This window comes from Protomyctophum bolini (genome assembly GCF_963924005.1).
Source record: "Protomyctophum bolini genome assembly, chromosome: 10".
NCBI classification, from domain to species: domain Eukaryota; kingdom Metazoa; phylum Chordata; class Actinopteri; order Myctophiformes; family Myctophidae; genus Protomyctophum; species Protomyctophum bolini.
The window spans coordinates 6,136,705-6,157,958 of NC_137871.1; the positions used below are offsets into that span (position 1 = coordinate 6,136,705).

The 21,254-nt window shown below is 43.0% G+C and overlaps 1 protein-coding gene across 1 annotated transcript in view; it reads left to right on the plus strand.

Moving 5' to 3' along the window:
- Positions 1–21,254, plus strand: part of LOC308322019 (kinesin-like protein KIF3A) — a 33,746-nt gene that overhangs the window by 4,859 nt on the left and 7,633 nt on the right. Inside the window, exons 3-12 of the mRNA XM_080773193.1 lie at positions 674–818; positions 1,464–1,548; positions 1,725–1,830; positions 2,690–2,829; positions 4,121–4,318; positions 5,604–5,778; positions 6,981–7,079; positions 14,433–14,589; positions 15,853–16,033; positions 19,068–19,178. Of these exons, the coding sequence (XP_080629319.1) occupies positions 674–818; positions 1,464–1,548; positions 1,725–1,830; positions 2,690–2,829; positions 4,121–4,318; positions 5,604–5,778; positions 6,981–7,079; positions 14,433–14,589; positions 15,853–16,033; positions 19,068–19,178 (1,397 nt within the window). The remainder of the gene's footprint in view (positions 1–673; positions 819–1,463; positions 1,549–1,724; positions 1,831–2,689; positions 2,830–4,120; positions 4,319–5,603; positions 5,779–6,980; positions 7,080–14,432; positions 14,590–15,852; positions 16,034–19,067; positions 19,179–21,254) is intronic.

The following is a 21,254-nucleotide window of genomic DNA, read 5'->3' on the forward strand; positions in this document are numbered from 1 at the left end:
CTATGGTGTTAAAATTATAACGTCACACGTGCATGTGTCGTGCTGTCGGGGACTGGTCCTCTCTCTCTCTCTCTCTCTCACCCTCGCTCTCTCTTTCTCACTATACGCACTGTTCTTTTGGGCATGGAGGCACAGCGCTGAGCGCATTGAGAACAGACAGCAGCACAAAATGTTTATCGAGATGAAAGTTCCTACTCCCCAGTCCCCACACAGTGACAGCACTCCATGTTCACGCACAGACAGACAGACAGAATATTCTGTAGGCTACACTGCAGTGTTTTTTATGTGTTTCCTTAAGCAATTGCTAAATGTACAGTACTCGTCCTCATTTCGACCAGGGCTTCAGTCTCCAACCTTGTCCCCATATATGGGGGACATGGGGAGAGCAACGGACTTGAACTCATGCTTCCTTCATGCCTGAGTGCCCAAGTTGCTCCTTTACACCTGACAGGGGGGAGTTTCCCTGGTTGGACGTAGCGCGTGGAAGGAGCGCGTTATTCCAACCAGTTCCTTTCCCCTCCATCAGGCGCCCCGGCTGGCCAGGGGGGGGGGCAGTTTTAGAGACCAGGATTACTGCATGTTTTTTTGTGAGGGTATACCTACCCTAGGCGGGGACACGGGGAGAACATGCAAACTCCACACCGAAACTAAGGCAGTAATTGTTTCATTCCAGGCACCATCTTTGCGTATGGGCAGACTGGCACGGGGAAGACCTTCACCATGGAGGGTATGCGGGCAGTGCCAGAGCTCCGAGGGATAATCCCCAACTCCTTTGCTCATGTCTTTGGTCACATTGCCAAGGCTGAGGGTGACACTCGGTAAGAGCAACCAACCACGCAAACGACTGTGCCAATGATTTGTTTAATAATCTGTCAATCTTTTGTTATTATAAGTTAACCAGTATGATTAATCTAAGGCTCTAGAGTCTACTCTAGAACATAAAAAAAGGTGAAATAAGGTAAGGTAAGTACAACATTATGTTAAATACTCGGTGGACACAAGTTATCATCACAAATAGACACCTTGAAATAAATTAAATATGCTGTGCACTAAACCGATTTATTTGATAACTAACATATTATTTAATTAATTCTGAGTTGGACGGACCAATCCTTTGTATTACTGGTGTCAGTGGTCGCCCCTTACGCAAACCCTGTTCCATGTATTGACTGTACTCCATCTCATCTGATGAGTAGCATGACATGCCACTCTTAGCACCATCAGGCAGCAGAAATATGTCACGCACAGAATCTAGTCATGACCTGTTATGCTGCTCACAGTTCAACCTTTTAACCACTTAACCAATTTTATATAAAATTTGTTTATGTTCAAAGATGTCTGTGTTGTTCCACATTTAATGACACGCGGCAATAACAGGGGCGCCAGATTGAAAGTTCTCCACTGTTATCTACCCCTTCTCTCTCTCTCTCTCTCTCTTCTCTCTCGCTGTCTCATTGCCACAGGTTTCTGGTTCGTGTATCATATTTGGAGATCTACAATGAGGAAGTTCGTGATTTGCTGGGGAAGGACCAAATGCAGAGGCTGGAGGTCAGAGGGCGGATGCAACACTCCCAAGCGTTGCTATTTGAGTCACATGTGTTTTTTTTTACGTGGGAGTTTGTTGTGGCGGTGACCGGCGGGCTCGACAAGCGCCGCAAGTTTTGTGTAGGAGTTTTGTTGTGTTGTGTGTGACTGACCGGTGGCCCCAATTTTATGTGTCGTAGGTGAAAGAGAGACCCGACGTTGGCGTGTACATCAAAGACCTGTCGGGTTATGTCGTCAACAACGCCGACGACATGGACCGGATCATGACACTGGGGCACAAGAACCGTAAGCAACTCGAGTCTGCACTCAGACCACAGAATAGTAATCCATTGTTCAAGAAGTTTAATTGAACGTACATGTAATCATTTGTATAAATATCCACTTTTGTAGACCGGCGGAATGAACCAAAAGGACCCATTTTTTTTACACAATCCTGTGTTCATAGATAGTGGAATAAATGATTCCACACTCCTCCACGTGCACATTCTGATTCCATGGGGTATAGTTTGACGCGCTCTGAGTCTCTGTGTGCCATGGACTTTGCACTTTTCCGCTCAATTCTCACTGAATTGTTGTTGGCAAGGCTCAACTTTGTGGGATTCATCTGATCCCGGGTCAGTTTAAATCTGATCCCACGTCGGTGTAATCATCGTAGAACTGTGCAATGCTTTTTCTCTAGCGATCAACGCTGAGCACAGGGGTCCTCTCGGAACAAACAAACAGACCCCCGAGGGCCAAGATAATAGAACGGGAAGGGAACCTGATTTTGTAATGTATTTGATCGTTTCATATAATCGAAGATTGTTTATTTTTGTATTAACTGTCGTACCCCTATGACCTTTCAGAGCCAGTGTGTGGTTAACCCATTTTGGCCGGGAACCCATTTTGGTGTTTGGCATCATGTCGTGCTTTAGCTATTGAAAAATAGCAGATCTACAAGCTCATAGCGCGCCACCGAGTGGCGCGCTACGAGCTTGTAGGTCTGCTATTTTTGAAAAATCGAAGAACGACTGACATTTTTTTAGAATCTGATCTCAGGTCAGAATGGTGTTAATCAGACCAGTGTGTGTCCAGTGGAAACCTCGTATATGAATCTGATCTCAGGTCAGAATGGGTTAAATGTTTCCGCTGTCTTATGTTTCAGGGTCGGTCGGTGCCACCAATATGAACGAGCACAGTTCCCGCTCGCACGCCATCTTCACCATCACCATCGAGTGCAGCGAGAAAGGCGTGGACGGAAACCAACACGTTCGCATGGGCAAGCTACATCTGGTCGACCTCGCGGTGAGTTGTTGTAACCAGGGGGGGCAGTCAGACGGATATTTTGTGAAGCCACTAAGGAAATGAAAGTTCATATAATGGCCTGTTGTGGCGCTGTCATTGGACCCAGAAAAACCCCATAGCCCCATAGAAGTCCATGTATTTTGGCCCAACTTCACCTAGACTGTATTACCTTAATAAACATGGTCATGAATACTTTTTGCTTTCAGTCACTAGTTTAAAGTCTCATTTCTAATGTCAATGTAATATTCTTTTTGGAAAATGATGGTCCCATTTATAAAAAAAAATGACCATAAAGTCGCGCATGTTCTGAGGGGCGTGGCTACCGTTACAGTCTATGAACGGGATCCCCCTCCCACTCGAGTCAAAATAAAAACCAACGAAGAAGAAGGGGGGGAAGTCCCGCCTCGTTGTCTGGGCCAGCCAATGGGCCAGCTGGCCTGAACTGGGCCAAAACGGATCTTGAAAGATGGCGACTTCCCTTGCAAGGACTGACAGGCTTCATTTTAAGTTCATGTTAGACCCGCGGAACGCTTTGTCCATATTTTTTACAGTCTATGGTTGTAACCCACTATTCGAGTATTTTCTAGGAACAGTGTTGGTCGTGATGCTCAGGCAGGTGAACACATCGTCGGGGAAAACTCGGGTCACCCCCGACCCCTTTACTAAAAAAAAAAAAACGAAATATCTTTGCTCGATCTATTAGGCTCAGAACACTCCGACGCGTGAGCTTATAGATCAGCTGTTTTTGTCAAATATTTGCTCCACAATGACTACATGTATGCTAAGATTGATGAAGTCTATTCTATTGGGGAAACATTTCCCCCCCTCCCTTCTTTTAGAGTGATTCAACCACTCCTATAGACAGCTACAGTATGTGTGTCCCTCCCTGTGTCCCCTGTGTCCGAGCACGACAATAGCATTTGTTCACCACCAAGTGTCACTGTTGCACAGCCTAAAGCAGAGAGACACACACACACACACACACACACACACACACACACACACACACACACAGGCCAGGGAGGAGGGCTTTGTACAGTAGAGCACAGCACAGCACGGCACGGCACAAGTGCAGTACAGCACCACTCACTCACTCACTTCAGACGAGTCTTGACTTTTAATTTCCTGAAAAGTCACAGTAGGTTTCCACACCCCGACGACAGCAGCGACGATGATAAGCATCAGGTGTGTGGTGTGTGTGTGTGGTCACACACACAGACGCAGAGAAACCGTCACGTTATCAGGGCTGTTCCATCTCACCCACCACCCCCACCCCCTCCCCCTCCCCCAGGGTTCCGAGAGGCAGGGGAAAACGGGCGCCACGGGCCAGCGTCTGAAGGAGGCCACCAAGATCAACCTGTCCCTGTCCACCCTGGGGAACGTCATCTCCGCCCTGGTGGACGGCAAGAGCACGCACGTGCCCTACAGGAACTCCAAGCTCACCCGCCTGCTGCAGGACTCGCTGGGGGGGAACTCCAAGACCATGATGGTACCCACACACACACACACACACACAGCTGATTGATTGATTGATTTGTCCGTTTTATTTGGTGACGTAACGAGCTCAAAATAACTTTCCGACATACAGTTTGACCTGAGATCAGATTAAAAAAAAATGTCTTCTACATCCTGACGGTTTTCTGAAAAAGCTATGTTTCTATGGTCAGTCGTTCTTCGGTTTTTCAGAAATGGCAGACCTACAAGCTCGTATAAGAGCTTGTAGATCTTCTATTTTTCAATGGCTAAAGCATAACTTAATGCTAACACCAAAAGGGGTTCCCGCCCCAAAAAATGGGTTAATTGTATAATAGTATCATCACCCGAGGATGAAAACACAAAAGAAAAAAGCCCAAAGAGGGCACAATTCCATTGTGGTCCCATCAACAATTCATCAAGTCTTTTATGGAAATGACAAAATAGCACCATAACCTTTTTGTATTGAAAACAAAAGGGTTAAAAAAAAATGTCCACCACTTATCCTGCATTGTCTTTTTCGATTTAAAACTGCTTTTTTTTTTTTTCTTTTGAAAATATTTCAAGATTTATTTTCTCCTATAATGGCATTGATTTTTAAATGTTTACGAAACGTTTTGAAACAAAGTAAGGACTCCATGGAAGTTAACTTAAACCCCACACACACACACCGTCTGCGAACGCCGCGTGTCATAACAGCCGCCTCCGTTATTTTGTGTGTTGGGCTTTACTTCTAATTAACCCTCTAGCACCCAGAGTTTCTTTTTAGCAACAAATTTAATTTAATTAATTACTAAATTATTATTTTTTTTTTCTGTTCTTTTTTCACCTAAACGTCATCAGTGATGTTCATTGCAATGCCATTTCAATGCCATTGGTCATGATATTTGCATATAAACACCCCCCACAGAGGCTGAAATTCACACAAATAAAAAATGTCTGGACTCTGTGCGATTTTGAACATTTTTTAACCTAAGACTTTTGACCTTTACCCTAATTAAAAGTAGGTAAAATAATTGTAATATATGTTTTTTTTGTGATTATTAGAATGTCTAGAACATGTTTTATTCATTATTGTGAAAGATATCCCCCAAATGTAAATTATTAATTTATATAATTATTATATAATTATTATAACATTTTCATCAAACTTTATTTTTTTATTTTTTTTAACATATTTTTTTGTGTCAGTCCTAGTAGTACAAAGTAGTAGTAAGGTTGAAATCAATTTTTTGCAAGTAGAAATTAATGCGGGTGTTAGAGGGTTATTAACGAGTACGAGTCCCCTCCCCTCTGTGCAGTGTGCAAACATCGGGCCAGCAGACTACAACTACGACGAGACCATCAGCACGCTTCGCTACGCCAACCGCGCCAAGAACATCAAGAACAAAGCCCGGATCAACGAGGACCCCAAGGACGCCCTGCTCCGACAGTTCCAGAAGGAGATCGAGGAGCTGAAGAAGAAGCTACAGGAAGGTACCAGTTCTCGTTTTGATATTTTTTTATTGGTTTAAAAAAAAAAAAAAAAAAATCACGTACAGTTTACAAACCTTTACAAAAGACATACTTTAACAAACTGACAAGGCAGACAAAAAAAAAAAAAAAACAGGGTTCCTCCAGTTCATCTATGGCTACGCCATCATCCACACCATACCATAGGAAGCAAAAGAAAAAGAAAAAAAATCACACCCGTGTGAACTGAGTGGTGCAACTCCCCCTCCCCCAAACCCCCCCCCCCCCCCTTCTCTCTCTCATTAGCAGGCAACAGTTCAGCACTCTCTCTCTCTCTGTTTCTGGCACAACAGCGCCCCTACTGGTACTACTAGTCATACTGGTGCTCATGAACCGACACATAGGTGAATGAACCAACACATAGGACGGTGAACACGGACATTGCTGTTCCTTGCAGTGGTTGCACCACTCGACAAGCTAAAAAGGAAAGCAAACCCAAGACCGCCACAGTATTGCACATGCCTCGAGCCCATTCACATGTAGACATAGAGTTTTTTTTCCCCATTTCCCCCCCCCCCCTCCTATCCTTGGTCTGTTCAATCAATGGGGCATTGGGCCTTTTAGAAGGATCCGATAAATGTAATAATAAAAATATTATTATAATAAATTATATTATTATAATACATTATTAATTATAATAAAAATAATAATAAAAATATTATTATAATAAATTATATTATTATAATAAATTATTAATAAATTATTATAAAAAAATAATCTAATAATGGGGCCCACTCCACCTGAAAGGAAGCGTCGTTGCCTCTATGCATTGCACAGAGTCCAATTCTACATCCACCGCTCCCATAGTGAATCTGTCGATCGATACACTGATGAACGCATGATTACAGTATTTACCACCCCCACTAAGGAAATGTACACATTTTGTACAGAATACAGATGTGTGTGTATACTGTAGATAGTGGCGTGGACCATCTAGGAACTGGAAGGTTTCGGATTTCGGATTCCTGGCTTTACTTCAAAGATTCTGTGAACAAGTGACTGAACCCCGGCCTAAATGCTCCCGATGAGCAGGTTGGCCTTTCATAGCGCGTGTGTGCGTGTGCGTGCATGCGCGTGTGAAATGCAGAGCATTCACACACACACACACACACACACACACACACACACACACACACACACACAGAAGTAATGCGGTTCTCTCATAGGTGAGGAGATCTCGGGCTCTGAAGCCAGTGGATCAGAGGAGATGGACGAAGGAGACGACGAAGGTGGCGTGGAAGGAGAAGGACGCAGGAGAAGAAGAGGTGAGGAGGACACACATTTTTCTCACAGGAACAGCTGTTCGTCAGAAAGGAGGGAAGGAGGGACGGATGGGGGCAGATACACGTTTAACCACATGATCTCCCTTTTATGGCCGTGTAGTACCCCAGTCAAAAACTCCTATAGGATTCCGATAGAAAAATTCTACAAAAAATCCTATTGGTTTTTTTTTTCCCTCATAGGATTATTGTCAGAATAGGATATATTTTTATAGGATTATTTCTTAACTCAACCCTGGTTTAACCCATTCTGACCTGAGATCAGATTCATACGAGGTTTCCACTGGACACACACTGGTCTGATTAACCCATTCTGACCTGAGATCAGATTCTAAAAGTGTCAGTCGTTCTTCGATTTTTCAAAAATAGCAGACCTACAAGCTCGTAGCGCGCCGCTCGTAGCGCGCCACTCGGTGGCGCGCTAGGAGCTTGTAGATCTGCTATTTTTCAATGGCTTAAGCATAACATGATGCTAACACCAAAATGGGTTCCCGGTCAGAATGGGTTAAGGACTCCTTTAGCGTCTTTTTAATGAGATCCCGCACCGCCAACCACGCCATTAACGTGTTCAGCGTTCTATTTAATGATACAACTATAAAGTTGGCTCGCCGCTAATCAAAGCTCCCCTCGAGCGATGGCTCCGCGTTCCATTGCTTCCCCTTTTTATTTTTGGAAAGTCGTGAAAATGTGAATATATTCTTTCAGAGCGAACGTTTTTTAGCTCAAATCTGTGCTTCTGGGGGTGTGTCCCTGGAATGACATTTTCAGATAGGGGTCGGCGGCCAATTACACATAACTTTTGGGGTTCTTGACATGAAAATATTAAGAACCACTGATATAGAAACATGAGGTTTTTCAGAAGAAAATACATTAAAAAAATATATATATATTCAGGCCTAAATGGGATAATACTATATATCTAAAGAGCGGATGGGGAGCGACAGGCCCCGCCCGCCCCCCCCGTTTTTCACTTCAATGGAAGTCTGGGGACTTGGTTGAGACTTCCGCGTGGCGTTTCAGAGTATGGGGTCAGACTCTCATTGGCTTAGGCGGCGTTTCAGAGTATGGGGTCAGACTCCCATTGGCTTAGGCGGCGTTTCAGAGTATGGGGTCAGACTCGGGCCAGCCAATCAGGACTAGGTGGTCGCGCAAAGGGACTAGGTTGCGCAAAGGTCCTCATAGCCAACATAGGCTGTGCTGCGACCCAAGAAAAAGTGCCTAGAAAAAGATTTTCGTTCCCACGTCTTTGGCACTACTATTTCAATGCATTTTTTGCATAGACAATAGCCGTCTGGACTTTGGGTTAAAAGTTCTCCGCATAATATCCTGCAGTATTTTGTCACAAGCCAGATATGTACTGTGTATGTAAGTGTATAACTAAAAAACGAAAATCGCATGCTACTGATTTTGGCAACACAAAATCATAAATACATATACCAAACATCTGAAACAAGTATTGGTGCCATAGTTTTACTCATATGTGAATTTAGATCCTGAAATGTAGCAAATTTGTTAAAAGAAAACGCTTCACCTTAAGTAATTGGCACCCAGCACAATGAAGCATACACATAGGAAATTTTGCCAAAAGCTTATGTTTTATAGATAAAAAAATGTCTCAACCTACTGTGTAATGAAAGGCATTAAAGAAAATCAGCTCACCTTGGCCCAACATGACTGATAATCTATCAAAATGTTACCACGCCCCCTAAATTGGAATAATGCACAAGACTACAAATGAATGCACTAAAAATCTGAATTATTACATTTATTAAAATACCACAATGACATTTGTCATGTGTACCCCCCCCCCCCCCACACACACACACACACACACACACACACACACACACACTATATATGTGTATACACAGTATCTGCAAAACTAAAATACAAAATTGGCTGTGCAAGTAAGGTCCAAACATTTTGCATAAATGCATTGCATTTAAATGGATTGTAGGCATAGTGGCATCACTACATTTACATTGTAAATCCTCTATTGGCACTGTACATGCTTCAGCATAATATGTGTACTTCACAAAAAAAACACATGCCAGTTCTGTTTGGCAGCAGACACAGTGTTCAACCGGTATATGTCTCTGCCTGCAATGGAACACTTTCATCGTGAAACAAGTTCTGTGGCCCTTGTCTTTTGAGACTGTTGGTAGTGTTGTACATGATGCTATATAATGTGTGCCCCAGTGTCTCCTCCCCCCAGGGGGGGTGGTACCGGGCTAAAGTCGTCTCTTCCGTGCTACTGAAAATTTCTGACGAGCCGAAATCATTTCGGCACTACAGCGCCGAAACGGCGGTAAAATAGGAGTATGAATCGGCCCTTACTGTTGCCGTCCAGACAAATTAAGCCACTGTTTGACTCAGGATCTGCACGTTTCCCACCTTGTCTCAGTAAAATCCTGGACGACGTCCTTCTGTACTAATAAAACATGCATATAGCATCGTTTGAATTCGTCTTTACGCACTTTTTGTCTTTGTTTTAGTTTATTTAGCTCTTCCTTGCAGCTCGATGTAGTAGGTCGCCGTTGCTGTTGTTATTATGGGGAGTGGGAATGAAGCTGCGACCCGATTGGTCCATGTGACCAAAACCACACCACCTAAAGGCCTAAAGAAGCAAAGATTTGAGTTTAAAACATTCGCTCTGAAAGAATATATATTCAAAGATTTCCACTACATTTTCATGATTTTTCAAAAATAGCACTCGGTGGCGCGCTATGAGCTTGTAGGTCTTCTGTTTTTCAATAGCTAAATTATAACATAATGTTTAAAACACCAAAAGGGGATCCCGCCCAAAATGGGTTAAAGCAAAGAAGGCTTTGTATTCTGCATCGCGGTCAAAGGAGCACTTCACCCCACAAAGACTTTCTTTCTATCAATAATCAACTCATGAATGATGCCTTGAATTCATGGGGAATTGTAATTTTCCTTTCAAGTCTCCACAGTCGTTGCTGTTCTTCCCCCAGTGAAGGGTTGTGTTGTGACTCTAAAGATTAAACTGATATGATCTCTAATGAGCTAATTAGAGCCCACCCCTATCTTGTTATGACTCAGCAACCTTTACTCCAGATAATTATCACTAACACGTCTGAAGCGGAGTTTATTGGAAGACGCACCGCAGCCCATGGTCAGGAGTTCCCCTGCTACCCATAATCCTTTGATTCCTAGCGCCATGGAAAATATTAAGTCAATAGGAAAATATGTACACCAACATGGTGTTATTTATGTGACGATAGTGTCTTAATTAATAATTGTGAATCGTGGTTCATCTCTGGGTCAGTAAAGGTCAAACCATTCAACCATATGTATGTAAGTTATTGTACATTTATAATTGCTGGAGCGTTTGTTCCATACTTATCTTCGAGGAGGCGCTAGACCCTCCTATGCTCAGCTTTGTGTGTTTGTGTGTACCCCATAACGAGGATGTGATTGGCTGAGCCATGTACGTATTGAGGATAAATGTTGAGGACAGAGGACTCCAATTGTGATTGGCCACTGATGGCAGTGAGGGCACCGATTTGTGATTGGCCCGGAATGTGATGATATAGGATGACGTATTTCACCAGAGGCACAGCATCAACTCTCCATTGCATGACGTTCTCGGGTGTCGCGCCGGGCCTTCTAATCCTGCCCCGTATGATGCCGTGTGTGATTTGATAGGCTTTATTCTATGCACATACTGTACGTGTCCCCCGTCTGCATCATGTTGCATTTGTCACACGTTTTAGGCCTCGCTCACACCTTCGCATCTAGCATACAACATTGTTGGATGCTAGATGTAAACAAAGGATGTGTTTACATCTTGCCCCAAATGCATTTCCAATGGAGGTCACATGGTTTGACACAACATTTTTGTTGTACGGCTTTCAGCTGTGTTTCAACCATAGACTGTAAAAAATATGGACAAAGCGTTCCGCGGGTCTAACATGAAGGTAAAATGAAGCCTGTCAGTCCTTGCAATGGAAGTCGCCATCTTTCTAGATCCGTTTTGGCCCAGCTCAGGCCAGCTGGCCCATTGGCTGGCCCAGACAACGAGGCGGGACTTCCCCCTTCTTCTTCGTTGGTTTTTATTTTGACTCGAGTGGGTGGGGGATCCCGTTCATAGACTGTAACGGTAGCCACACCCCTCAGAACATGCGCGATTTTATGGTCATTTTTTTAATAAATGGGACCATAATTTTCCAAAAAGAATATTATGACATTAGAAATGAGACTTTAAACTAGTGACTGGAAGCAAAAAGTATTCATGACCATGTTTATTAAGGTAATACAGTCTAGGTGAAGTTGGGCCAAAATACATGGACTTCTATGGGGCTATGGGTTTTTCTGGGTCCAGTGACAGCGCCACAACAGGCCATTATATGAACTTTCATTTCCTTAGTGGCTTCACAAAATATCTCTCTGACTGCCCCCCTGGTTTCAACTCCCCCCCCCCCCCCCCCCCTCATACAACAAAAATGTTGCGTCAAACGATGTGACTCCCATTGGAAATGAATTGCGAGTAAACAAGTCTCATGCATCAGCTATACATCAGTCTGTTGTAAAGGTGTGAGTCAGGCCTTAGCCTTTTCACGTGTCCCCTCATGCCCCTCCTGTCTTGTTGCTCTACCTGTCTGTGAGTCTTTATTTTTACTTAATTACCATCTGCCTTTTTTTCTTTCTCCCCATGATCATTTTGGTAGAGACAGTAAGACTTTCCAGGTCATTCTGTAATGTGTTACACCTTGTCTCTCTCTTTCTGTCTTTCTCTGGGTACAAAATGCTGCCTGTCTTGACTTGCCATACTCTCTTTATTCCAGAAGAAAGAGGTTGGTGCTCCTGACTGTAATGTACTGTAGAGTAGACATGACAATTCTACACTTCTCCTACCCAACGTATCACCCTTAAAGACCAACTGAAATGACAGTGCACACTATTAAAGCATAGGCATGATTTGGCAAATTAAAAATCCTGTTATTTTTTTTCTCCTCCACAAATCCATTCTTAATTTCGAAAACGGAAACATAATGTGTGATTACATCGGCAGGCCAGGTACTAATTCCAATCAATGAAATGATGACTGCCACCTGTCAATCCCATAGTGTAGCTCAATGGCCAATCCCTCTTCCTACACGGAGCTGATGCTGACACTAGGGCATTAAGCGACTAGTTTACTAGTGAATCCACTAGTCGACTTTGTTGGTACTAGTTTTTTTTTAAGAAAAAAAACATAATAGGTAGTTCAACAACTAGTCGACTAGGCAACTAGTCAACTAGTAAAAATGACTAGAAGTGAATGCCCTAGCTGACACTAGAGGGCGGTGGCACTTAAAATCTCAACACATTGTGACAAATGTTCTTGTTCGTTTTGAATTTAAACGGTACAATTGAATTTGTTTCTGATAACATTTGAGGTGAAATAGGTGGGGCGGTAACGGACGTGATTCAACACAGGTGCGCAGAGTTTAGAACCCCATAGTTCGAGTGCACAAATGTACGCCGTGTATGGAGGTTGGAAAACCTGAGCTCAAACACTACCAAGCATTGCTGTGATTGGCTGAGACACAACCCAGCCCCCACCACCACTGCTCTTATGTTATGTCGTGACATCGTCATAAAAAGCCATTTCAGCTGGTCTTTATAACCACTTGGAACCCTTGTTTACCTATTCCGTGGTGGACATTTGGTGAAAATGGACAATCTTAAAAGCTCACAACAATGTCATGCGTGACACATTGTGAACTTATTGATTGGGCTATTTTGGTGAAGATATTTAACTATAGAGTGAAAACAGGATGGACATGGGGGACTCTGGTCAAGTATACAGATTGTAAGAGGTTAATCTAACTCTGCCTAATTGATGCTTCGTTGCATGATGGCGTCGCTTGCCAAAAACACCATCATGCAAATGAGGTTAGAGTCTACAGAGGCCAACAGCAGACAGGCCTCTTCTAATCATTGTTTACTGTCTTTCTGTCCTATGAATGTCTTCCATCGTCTTCATTATTCCATCATTGTGATCCTACATGGAATGAATGGATTTCTGGAAAATCCTTTTTTCTTTTCTTTTCTTTTTTAACCTCTTGCAAGGGATAATTCCATGCTAGGCTTTCTTACCTTTATTTGTAGTCGTTACGTCCCCACCAAAGAGGTCCAGGTGTTATTTTGTGCAAAAGTGCATTATTGGCTATTTCCCCTACCATGAAGCCCTCAATGGGGGTTGGGTTTTTGTGCTAATTCGCTTATTTCCATCGAAATAAGTAGTAAAGTGTGCCGCTTGGGATACTATTTACATTATGAAGAGATTTTTTATTTATTTTTGAGCGATGGAAATAAGCACCCCATAGCCCCATTCAATTCAATTCAATTCATTGAGGGCTTATGGTAGGGGAAATAGCCAATAATGCGCTTTTGCACAAAATAACACCTTTACCTCTTTGGTGGGGACGTAACGACTACAAATAAAGGTAAGAAAGCCTTCTAGCATGGAATTATCCTTTAAGTATCACACTAATTATTAGTGAGTTTTAAGCTAAGTTTTAGTACACATTAGATGGAACATTTTATCACTTCAGCCCCTATATAGCCCCAGAATAGTGGACATTTCCAATTTCAGCACGGTGTACAAACATATGAGCCCCATAGTTCGAGCTTGTAGATCTTTTTAAACGGAGATTTCACACTCCCAAAATAGGGATCGTCAGGATTAATGTGGTTCACAAAATCGGTAGTCTCGCGAGCCGGGACTGTTTTCAGATGCTTCCGTCATATACAGTCTGGAGCACGGAATCTTTGAAAATGATACGCGGATGTGACGCCTCCTTATCCGCCATCCGTTTCGTCTTTATACAGTCATTCTAATCTCATAGAGCTTGCTGCTTATCAGAAATTGAAATTGAAATTCTAAAATAAAATGTAAATTTTAAATATATTTTGGTGAACGGAACCGATGAGCTGCTTGTCTTGTATTTCTGGAGATGTAGTTCCAGATTGTGGAATAGTTGTCTGGTTATACGAAAGATTAACATTCCTATGTATAAATGTAATACTACATTGTCTGAATTTAACCACTTTAGATCTACAGTGCAAGCTGAGCTTTTGTAGGTTATATTTGTGAAGATATTTATAGAGTGAAAACGGAAGGGGGGGCCTATAGCATAGAACCCTTTTGGACTCCGGTATGAAGTATATAGAGTTTAAGTGATTAAAATGTACAAACGCTGCAGTGCTCGTCCCAGTGAGCCACATTTCACTCACCCATAACTGCTTGGAAACTGGCTATAGTATAGATTGAGGGTGAGATTAAAAGGAGGCCTGCAATGACGTATCGAATGTCTTGCTCTTCCGAAGGCAAGAAGAAGGTCTCCGCGGACAAGATGGTGGAGATGCAGGCGAAGATCGAGGAGGAGAGGAAAGTGCTGGAGGCCAAGCTGGACATGGAGGAAGAGGAGAGGAACAAGGCCCGAGCCGAGCTGGAGAAGAGAGAGAAAGACCTGCTCAAAGCCCAGTGAGAAACGTCATGTTCACTACAACTCATGTTCACTTCACTACGACTCATGTTCACGTCACTACAACTCATGTTCACTTCACTACAACTCATGTTCACTTCACTACAACTCATGTTCACATCACTACAACTCATGTTCACATCACTACAACTCATGTTCACTTCACTACAACTCATGTTCACTTCACTACAACTCACGTTCACTTCACTACGACTCATGTTCACGTTACTACAACTCATGTTCACTTCACTACGACTCATGTTCACGTTACTACAACTCATGTTCACGTCACTACAACTCATGTTCACTTCACTACAACTCATGTTCACTTCACTACGACTCATGTTCACGTTACTACAACTCATGTTCACGTCACTACAACTCATGTTCACTTCACTACAACTCATGTTCACGTCACTACAACTCATGTTCACTTCACTACAACTCATGTTCACGTCACTACAACTCATGTTCACTTCACTACGACTCATGTTCACGTTACTACAACTCATGTTCACTTCACTACAACTCATGTTCACAACTTCACATCACTACAACTCATGTTCATATCACTACAACTCATGTTCACTTCACTACAACTCATGTTCACATCACTACAACTCATGTTCACTTCACTACGACTCATGTTCATATCACTACAACTCATGTTCACGTTACTACAACTCATGTTCACATCACTACGACTCATGTTCACGTCACTACAACTCATGTTCACAACTTCACATCACTACAACTCATGTTCACATCACTACAACTCATCTTTAAATCACTATCTCATTCAAACGACTTCAAATCACTACAAATCCTGTTCAAAGTCAGTCACTACAATTCAAGGATTCAATCATTTCCCAAAAAGTGGGTCGCGACCCATTTGTGGGTCATTGACCATTTTTATGGGACACGATTCCCAAAATTCCCATTTTATTTTATTATATTTAAAAATATACATATATTTAAAAATATTGTTTTATTTTATTTTATAAATGTGTGTTTTTTTTAAAACAAACAAACTAAATCTAAGAAATTCCATGAATAAAAAATATGATTATTAAGAAAGTAGTAAAAATGGACGATCTAACATGCAACGCGTTGTGAGCTTGTATAGATCTGCTATTTTCACTAGTTTGGGTCCCCGGCCAAACGTCTTATCTCTCTTTGGGGTCTCTCAACCTAAAAAGTTCGGGAACCACTACACTGACTGACTGACTGTGTCTGTCTGTCTGTCTGTCTGTCTCTCTCAGACAGGAGCACCACCTCCTGCTGGAGAAGCTGTCGGCTCTGGAGAAGAAGGTGATCGTGGGAGGTGTGGACCTCCTGGCCAAGGCCGAGGAGCAGGAGAAGCTCCTGCAGGAGTCCAACAGTGAGCTGGAGGAGCGGCGCAGGCGGGCCGAGCAGCTCCGCATCGAACTGGAGGAGAAAGAGGTGAGTTTAGCCTCGGAGAAAACCCAGACGTTTTTTATTTCCAAAGGAGGAAAAAAAAAAAGTCTGGGTCTGAGAGTCCACTTCAATTCGGCATAGAGTATAGCGCAAACATTGCTCAACTCTCTGCTGATTTCTGATCGTCTGCACCTTGGTAAAATTGACATACACAGTACACACGCACACATGTACACATGTATACACACACACACTCCTCTCTCTCTCTGTCGCTCTAAAGGGCTACACACAGCCGCCTCCGTTATTTTCAATGAACCTATCGCACACCGGCGGCGTCCGACGCGCGTTCACGCCTCGCCTGACGCTCCGATATGCCACTGTTCTATTTTCTCCAGAAACTGGCTGTATCAAATATGAATGGACATCATTAACGATGCACAGCCACCCCCCTGACAGAAAGGCCGGGGAGGTCTGTTTATTTTTCGTGTGGCGGTCCCTCTACTGTACCCTCTACTGTACTGTACTGTACTGGCACACCCGAAATCATCATATATACAGTTAATATGTGCATGTGTAAATGAGAAAAAGAGGTTGCGCATCAACAATGGTTTTCAGTGGAGTGCCCAAAATCCAGTATACATAAAAAAAAACAGGAATTTAAGAAATTCCAAAAAGGTAGCACATCCAAAAATTAAACAAGCGGTGGACAAAGTACTCACATTTCCATTTCTTTATGGGCACACACCAAAAAGGAACGCTTACGCGTTTCGACTATGCAGCCTTCATCAGAACATATGTGCATGTGTGTTTGTGTGTGTGTTAGGTTGCTCACAGGTGGTGAAAAACCACCATGCTGTTTTCGTGCTCATACCCAGCCAGCCAGCCAGGCAGACAGGCACCCATCCACCCACACACACACACACACACACACACACACACACATAGCTCAATAAGGGAGTGGTTGCACCACTCAAAAAATACATGAACCTGTGTACTGGCGCCCTCTACTGAAAGTGACGCCAGACTTCCATGCTCTATAAAGACATGACAAAAATAGGGCTGTCAGGTTGTAAACGGTTAAAGTCGGGACAATATATCTACAATATATCTGCCAAACTTTCACCGATGGCAGTAGCCGATGATCTGCTTTGCAGGCTAAATCCGGTAATACAATGTCGCTCAGTGCACTGAGTCTGAGTCTGAGTGCAGTGATATTCCTCCTGGTATCTAGTGGTGTATATATTCCGTGAAGTGTATGTTTTCATTGGGTGTCCAAGTCATGTTTTTTATATGCCTTCATCAAATGATATAGAGAGATGGTAGGGTAGTGCCCAAGCCCTGTTGTTGTACCATGCAGCCTATATTTCATGAGCTGTGGTGCGCTTGTTAGGCCAAACCTCATTTGAAAGAATATATTCAGAGTATATCACAGCCTTTTAAAATCTTTATAATATTAGAAATTTACACAGCTGTGCTACCAAACTAATTACATCACAGTCTGTCGGGCACAAATCTGGGTCAAATCAATGAAGCAGCAGGAGCTGCCTATAGACCGATTCCGTAACGGGGGTCTCATGGTCGCAGCCTACGTATTTCCTGTAGGCGGAGACGACACATCTGCGGTTTCCCCGCACCAAGCTTCTACTACAGTGAATGGAAAAGTGACTGATGTTAGTCTGCTTCAAACGTTACTCTTTTACCTGCTTTTTATCAACACTAACATTACAAAGATGCCCAGAACATCGAGATGAACCTGTGTAGTTTATGGCTGCTCCAACAGTAGTGGCAACATTAAAAGAAAAACGGAATGTCAAAATATCTACCGCGGTGGCTGAGACCAGAGCCATTGAGTAATGGTTGAGACGAAGCAGTGAAAGGTCCTGAAAGATGCATAACGTCAGTCTTACCCAATACCCACTCTTTCTTTTTTAGGAACACCAGGCTGCTGTACTTTATACCTCATACTAAGCATTAAAGTATGAGGTATAAACACACCACTTCCTTCCCAAAGCCACAATGGTTTCCTCTTCCGAAGTTGCACATACGCGGTGTTTAAAGAGAAGCTTGTCATGTCACTTTATAGCTGTATATACTATATGTATTAGCACTGACTGAGTCATCGTATAATCTTGCATAACAACAACTTATAACGAGGTGTGTAAAGTATTATAGGTGCTGGCCATTATGCATTATGAGCTCAGAAGAACAGCACATTATTTAACTACCAGGTAACACTTTGCTTACTGTAAAGGTTGGGTCTATAATGCATTACTTTCACATTTATACTTCGTAACAGGGGTTTTCAACCGTCCGCAGAGCTGTTTCAGAAACCTTTTTTTACGTTTTTTTTCAATTATCAACATTGGCCATCAGCTTCAGTTTAAAAGTGCTTTATTTATAAAAACGTGTCTCACACACGACAAACCAAATGTGGTCTCGTTGTTACATCCGGCTTGAACAAAAGCCAAAATGTAGTATTTGAGATTTGACAGTGCAGCGCAGAAACATGATTGCTGAATACACACACACACACACGCACACGCACGCACACTCACACACCTTCCCTCTGAGAGTCTGGAGTCTAATTTCTCTCCAAAAGCCCTTGAATGTGATGGAATATAATTAAAGATGACTGTGATTATGATAAGCTCAAATGATGAGCATTTTTTCCCCCCGTATCTTTGATTTGCAGGACATTGTTGACAAATCAGTTGAAAACCCCTGGTTTAAGTGGTTTAACCTATTTTGACCTGACATCGAAATTAAAAAAATAAATCTTCTAAATCCAGTTTTCTGAAAAACCTCATGTTTCTATGTCAGTCGTTCTCAAACATTTTCATGCCAAGGACCCCCAAGATTATAATGTAATTGGCCACCGACCCCCATCTGAAAATATGTTGTTCCAGGAACGACCCCCCAAGAAGCAAAGATTTGAGTTAAAAATGTTATAATATATATATATATATAAAAAATATATATATATTCAAATATTTGCGACACATTTTCACAATTCTTCTAAAATAGCAGACCTACAAGCTCATGAGCGTGGTTATAAGTGTGTCTTTCTTCTTCATCACAGCAAGAGCGTCTGGACATTGAGGAGAAATACACCAGCCTTCAGGAAGAGGCGCAGGGGAAAACCAAGAAGCTGAAGAAGGTCTGGACCATGCTGATGGCTGCCAAATCAGAGGTATGGCCAAGAATGCTAACGGCTCAAAGGCTTGTACTCCCAGAGCTAGAGAGTGCACTTTATACTTTTTTTTTAACGAGGTACGTAACACAAATGTGAAATGATGGGTCTGTTGTCTCTAGAAACCACTTTCAACTTCCTGCCAGTGGTTTACACACCACTAGCTAATTTAAAATAGGAAGAAAAAACTGTACATTTTCATTGGCCTCGCTAGTTAACTAACAGCTAGTTGATGTCACTTCCATGGCAACGGCTAGCAAACTGAAAGTTCATAGAGCGGGTAGAGTTAATGAGCGTGTTAATATTCATTGTTTATAGGATTAAACCATCTGCAAAGAATGTTTAAAGGTTAAATTTAGTCTTTGGAGTTTGTGTGTTTTTTTTTTTTTTTTTAGGGACATCACAATCATATTATACGAACATTTTTGTATAATAGTGTTTTTTTTTTGTCCACAGGTATTTTTCGTTTTTAGACGGGAACAAAAAATAATACAAATAAATAAAATAAAGCATAATATGTGAGAGTGATGTGTACAGAAATTAAAGTACAACACAATATAATACTCATAGGGAGACATAAGGGAGTATTTGAAACTGTGAGCAGTAATTAAAATAAAAACAACAGAACCAAAAAAAGAGAGACATGAGTAAGACGGAATCATTCAATCCTTGCCGCTACAAAATCTGGTCGCAGAAGGAATAATATGTTCCACCCAGTTAGACCAAAACTTTATAAATTTCTCCTTCTGCAGTCTGAGAGAGAAAGTGATCTGTTCCATATTATAAATATCATTTACTATATCTATCCATTCTTTCATGGTGGGGGGCCTCAGGAAGCAACCAGTGTCATGTAAATACTTTTCTACATGCGGATATCAGAATACCGAATAGGTATTCATCAGATCTTCCCCTCTGGAAATGTGCATGTCCCAAAAATAACGTGGTAAACTCTTAAGGGAAAATTTGCAGCAAATATTGTATTTATTGATCTCTGAAATTCTGTCCAGAAGGTTCTAATCACTGATCACCAGAAAATGTGCCAATGGGGAGCCTCCCGAGACCCACACTGTCTCCAGCATGTTGCCTCCCCATTCCAGACCCACACTGTCTCCAGCATGTTGCCTCCCCATTCCAGACCCACACTGTCTCCAGCATGTTGCCTCCCCATTCCAGACCCACACTGTCTCCAGCATGTTGCCTCCCCATTCCAGACCCACACTGTCTCCAGCATGTTGCCTCCCCATTCCAGACCCACACTGCATGTCTCCAGCATGTTGCCTCCCCATTCCAGACTCACACTGTCTCCAGCATGTTGCCTCCCCATTCCAGACTCACACTGTCTCCAGCATGTTGCCTCCCCATTCCAGACCCACACTGTCTCCAGCATGTTGCCTCCCCATTTGAGACCCACACTGTCTCCAGCATGTTGCCTCCCCATTTGAGACCCACACTGTCTCCAGCATGTTGCCTCCCCATTCCAGACCCCCAGTGTCTCCAGCATGTTGCCTCCCCATTTGAGACCCACACTGTCTCCAGCATGTTGCCTCCCCATTTGAGACCCACACTGTCTCCAGCATGTTGCCTCCCCATTCCAGACCCACACTGTCTCCAGCATGTTGCCTCCCCATTCCAGACCCACACTGTCTCCAGCATGTTGCCTCCCCATTCCAGACCCACAGTGTCTCCAGCATGTTGCCTCCCCATTCCAGACCCACACTGTCTCCAGCATGTTGCCTCCCCATTCCAGACCCACACTGTCTCCAGCATGTTGCCTCCCCATTCCAGACCCACAGTGTCTCCAGCATGTTGCCTCCCCATTCCAGACCCACAGTGTCTCCAGCATGTTGCCTCCCCATTCCAGACCCACACTGTCTCCAGCATGTTGCCTCCCCATTCCAGACCCACACTGTCTCCAGCATGTTGCCTCCCCATTCCAGACTCACACTGTCTCCAGCATGTTGCCTCCCCATTCCAGACCCACACTGTCTCCAGCATGTTGCCTCCCCATTCCAGACCCACAGTGTCTCCAGCATGTTGCCTCCCCATTCCAGACCCACACTGTCTCCAGCATGTTGC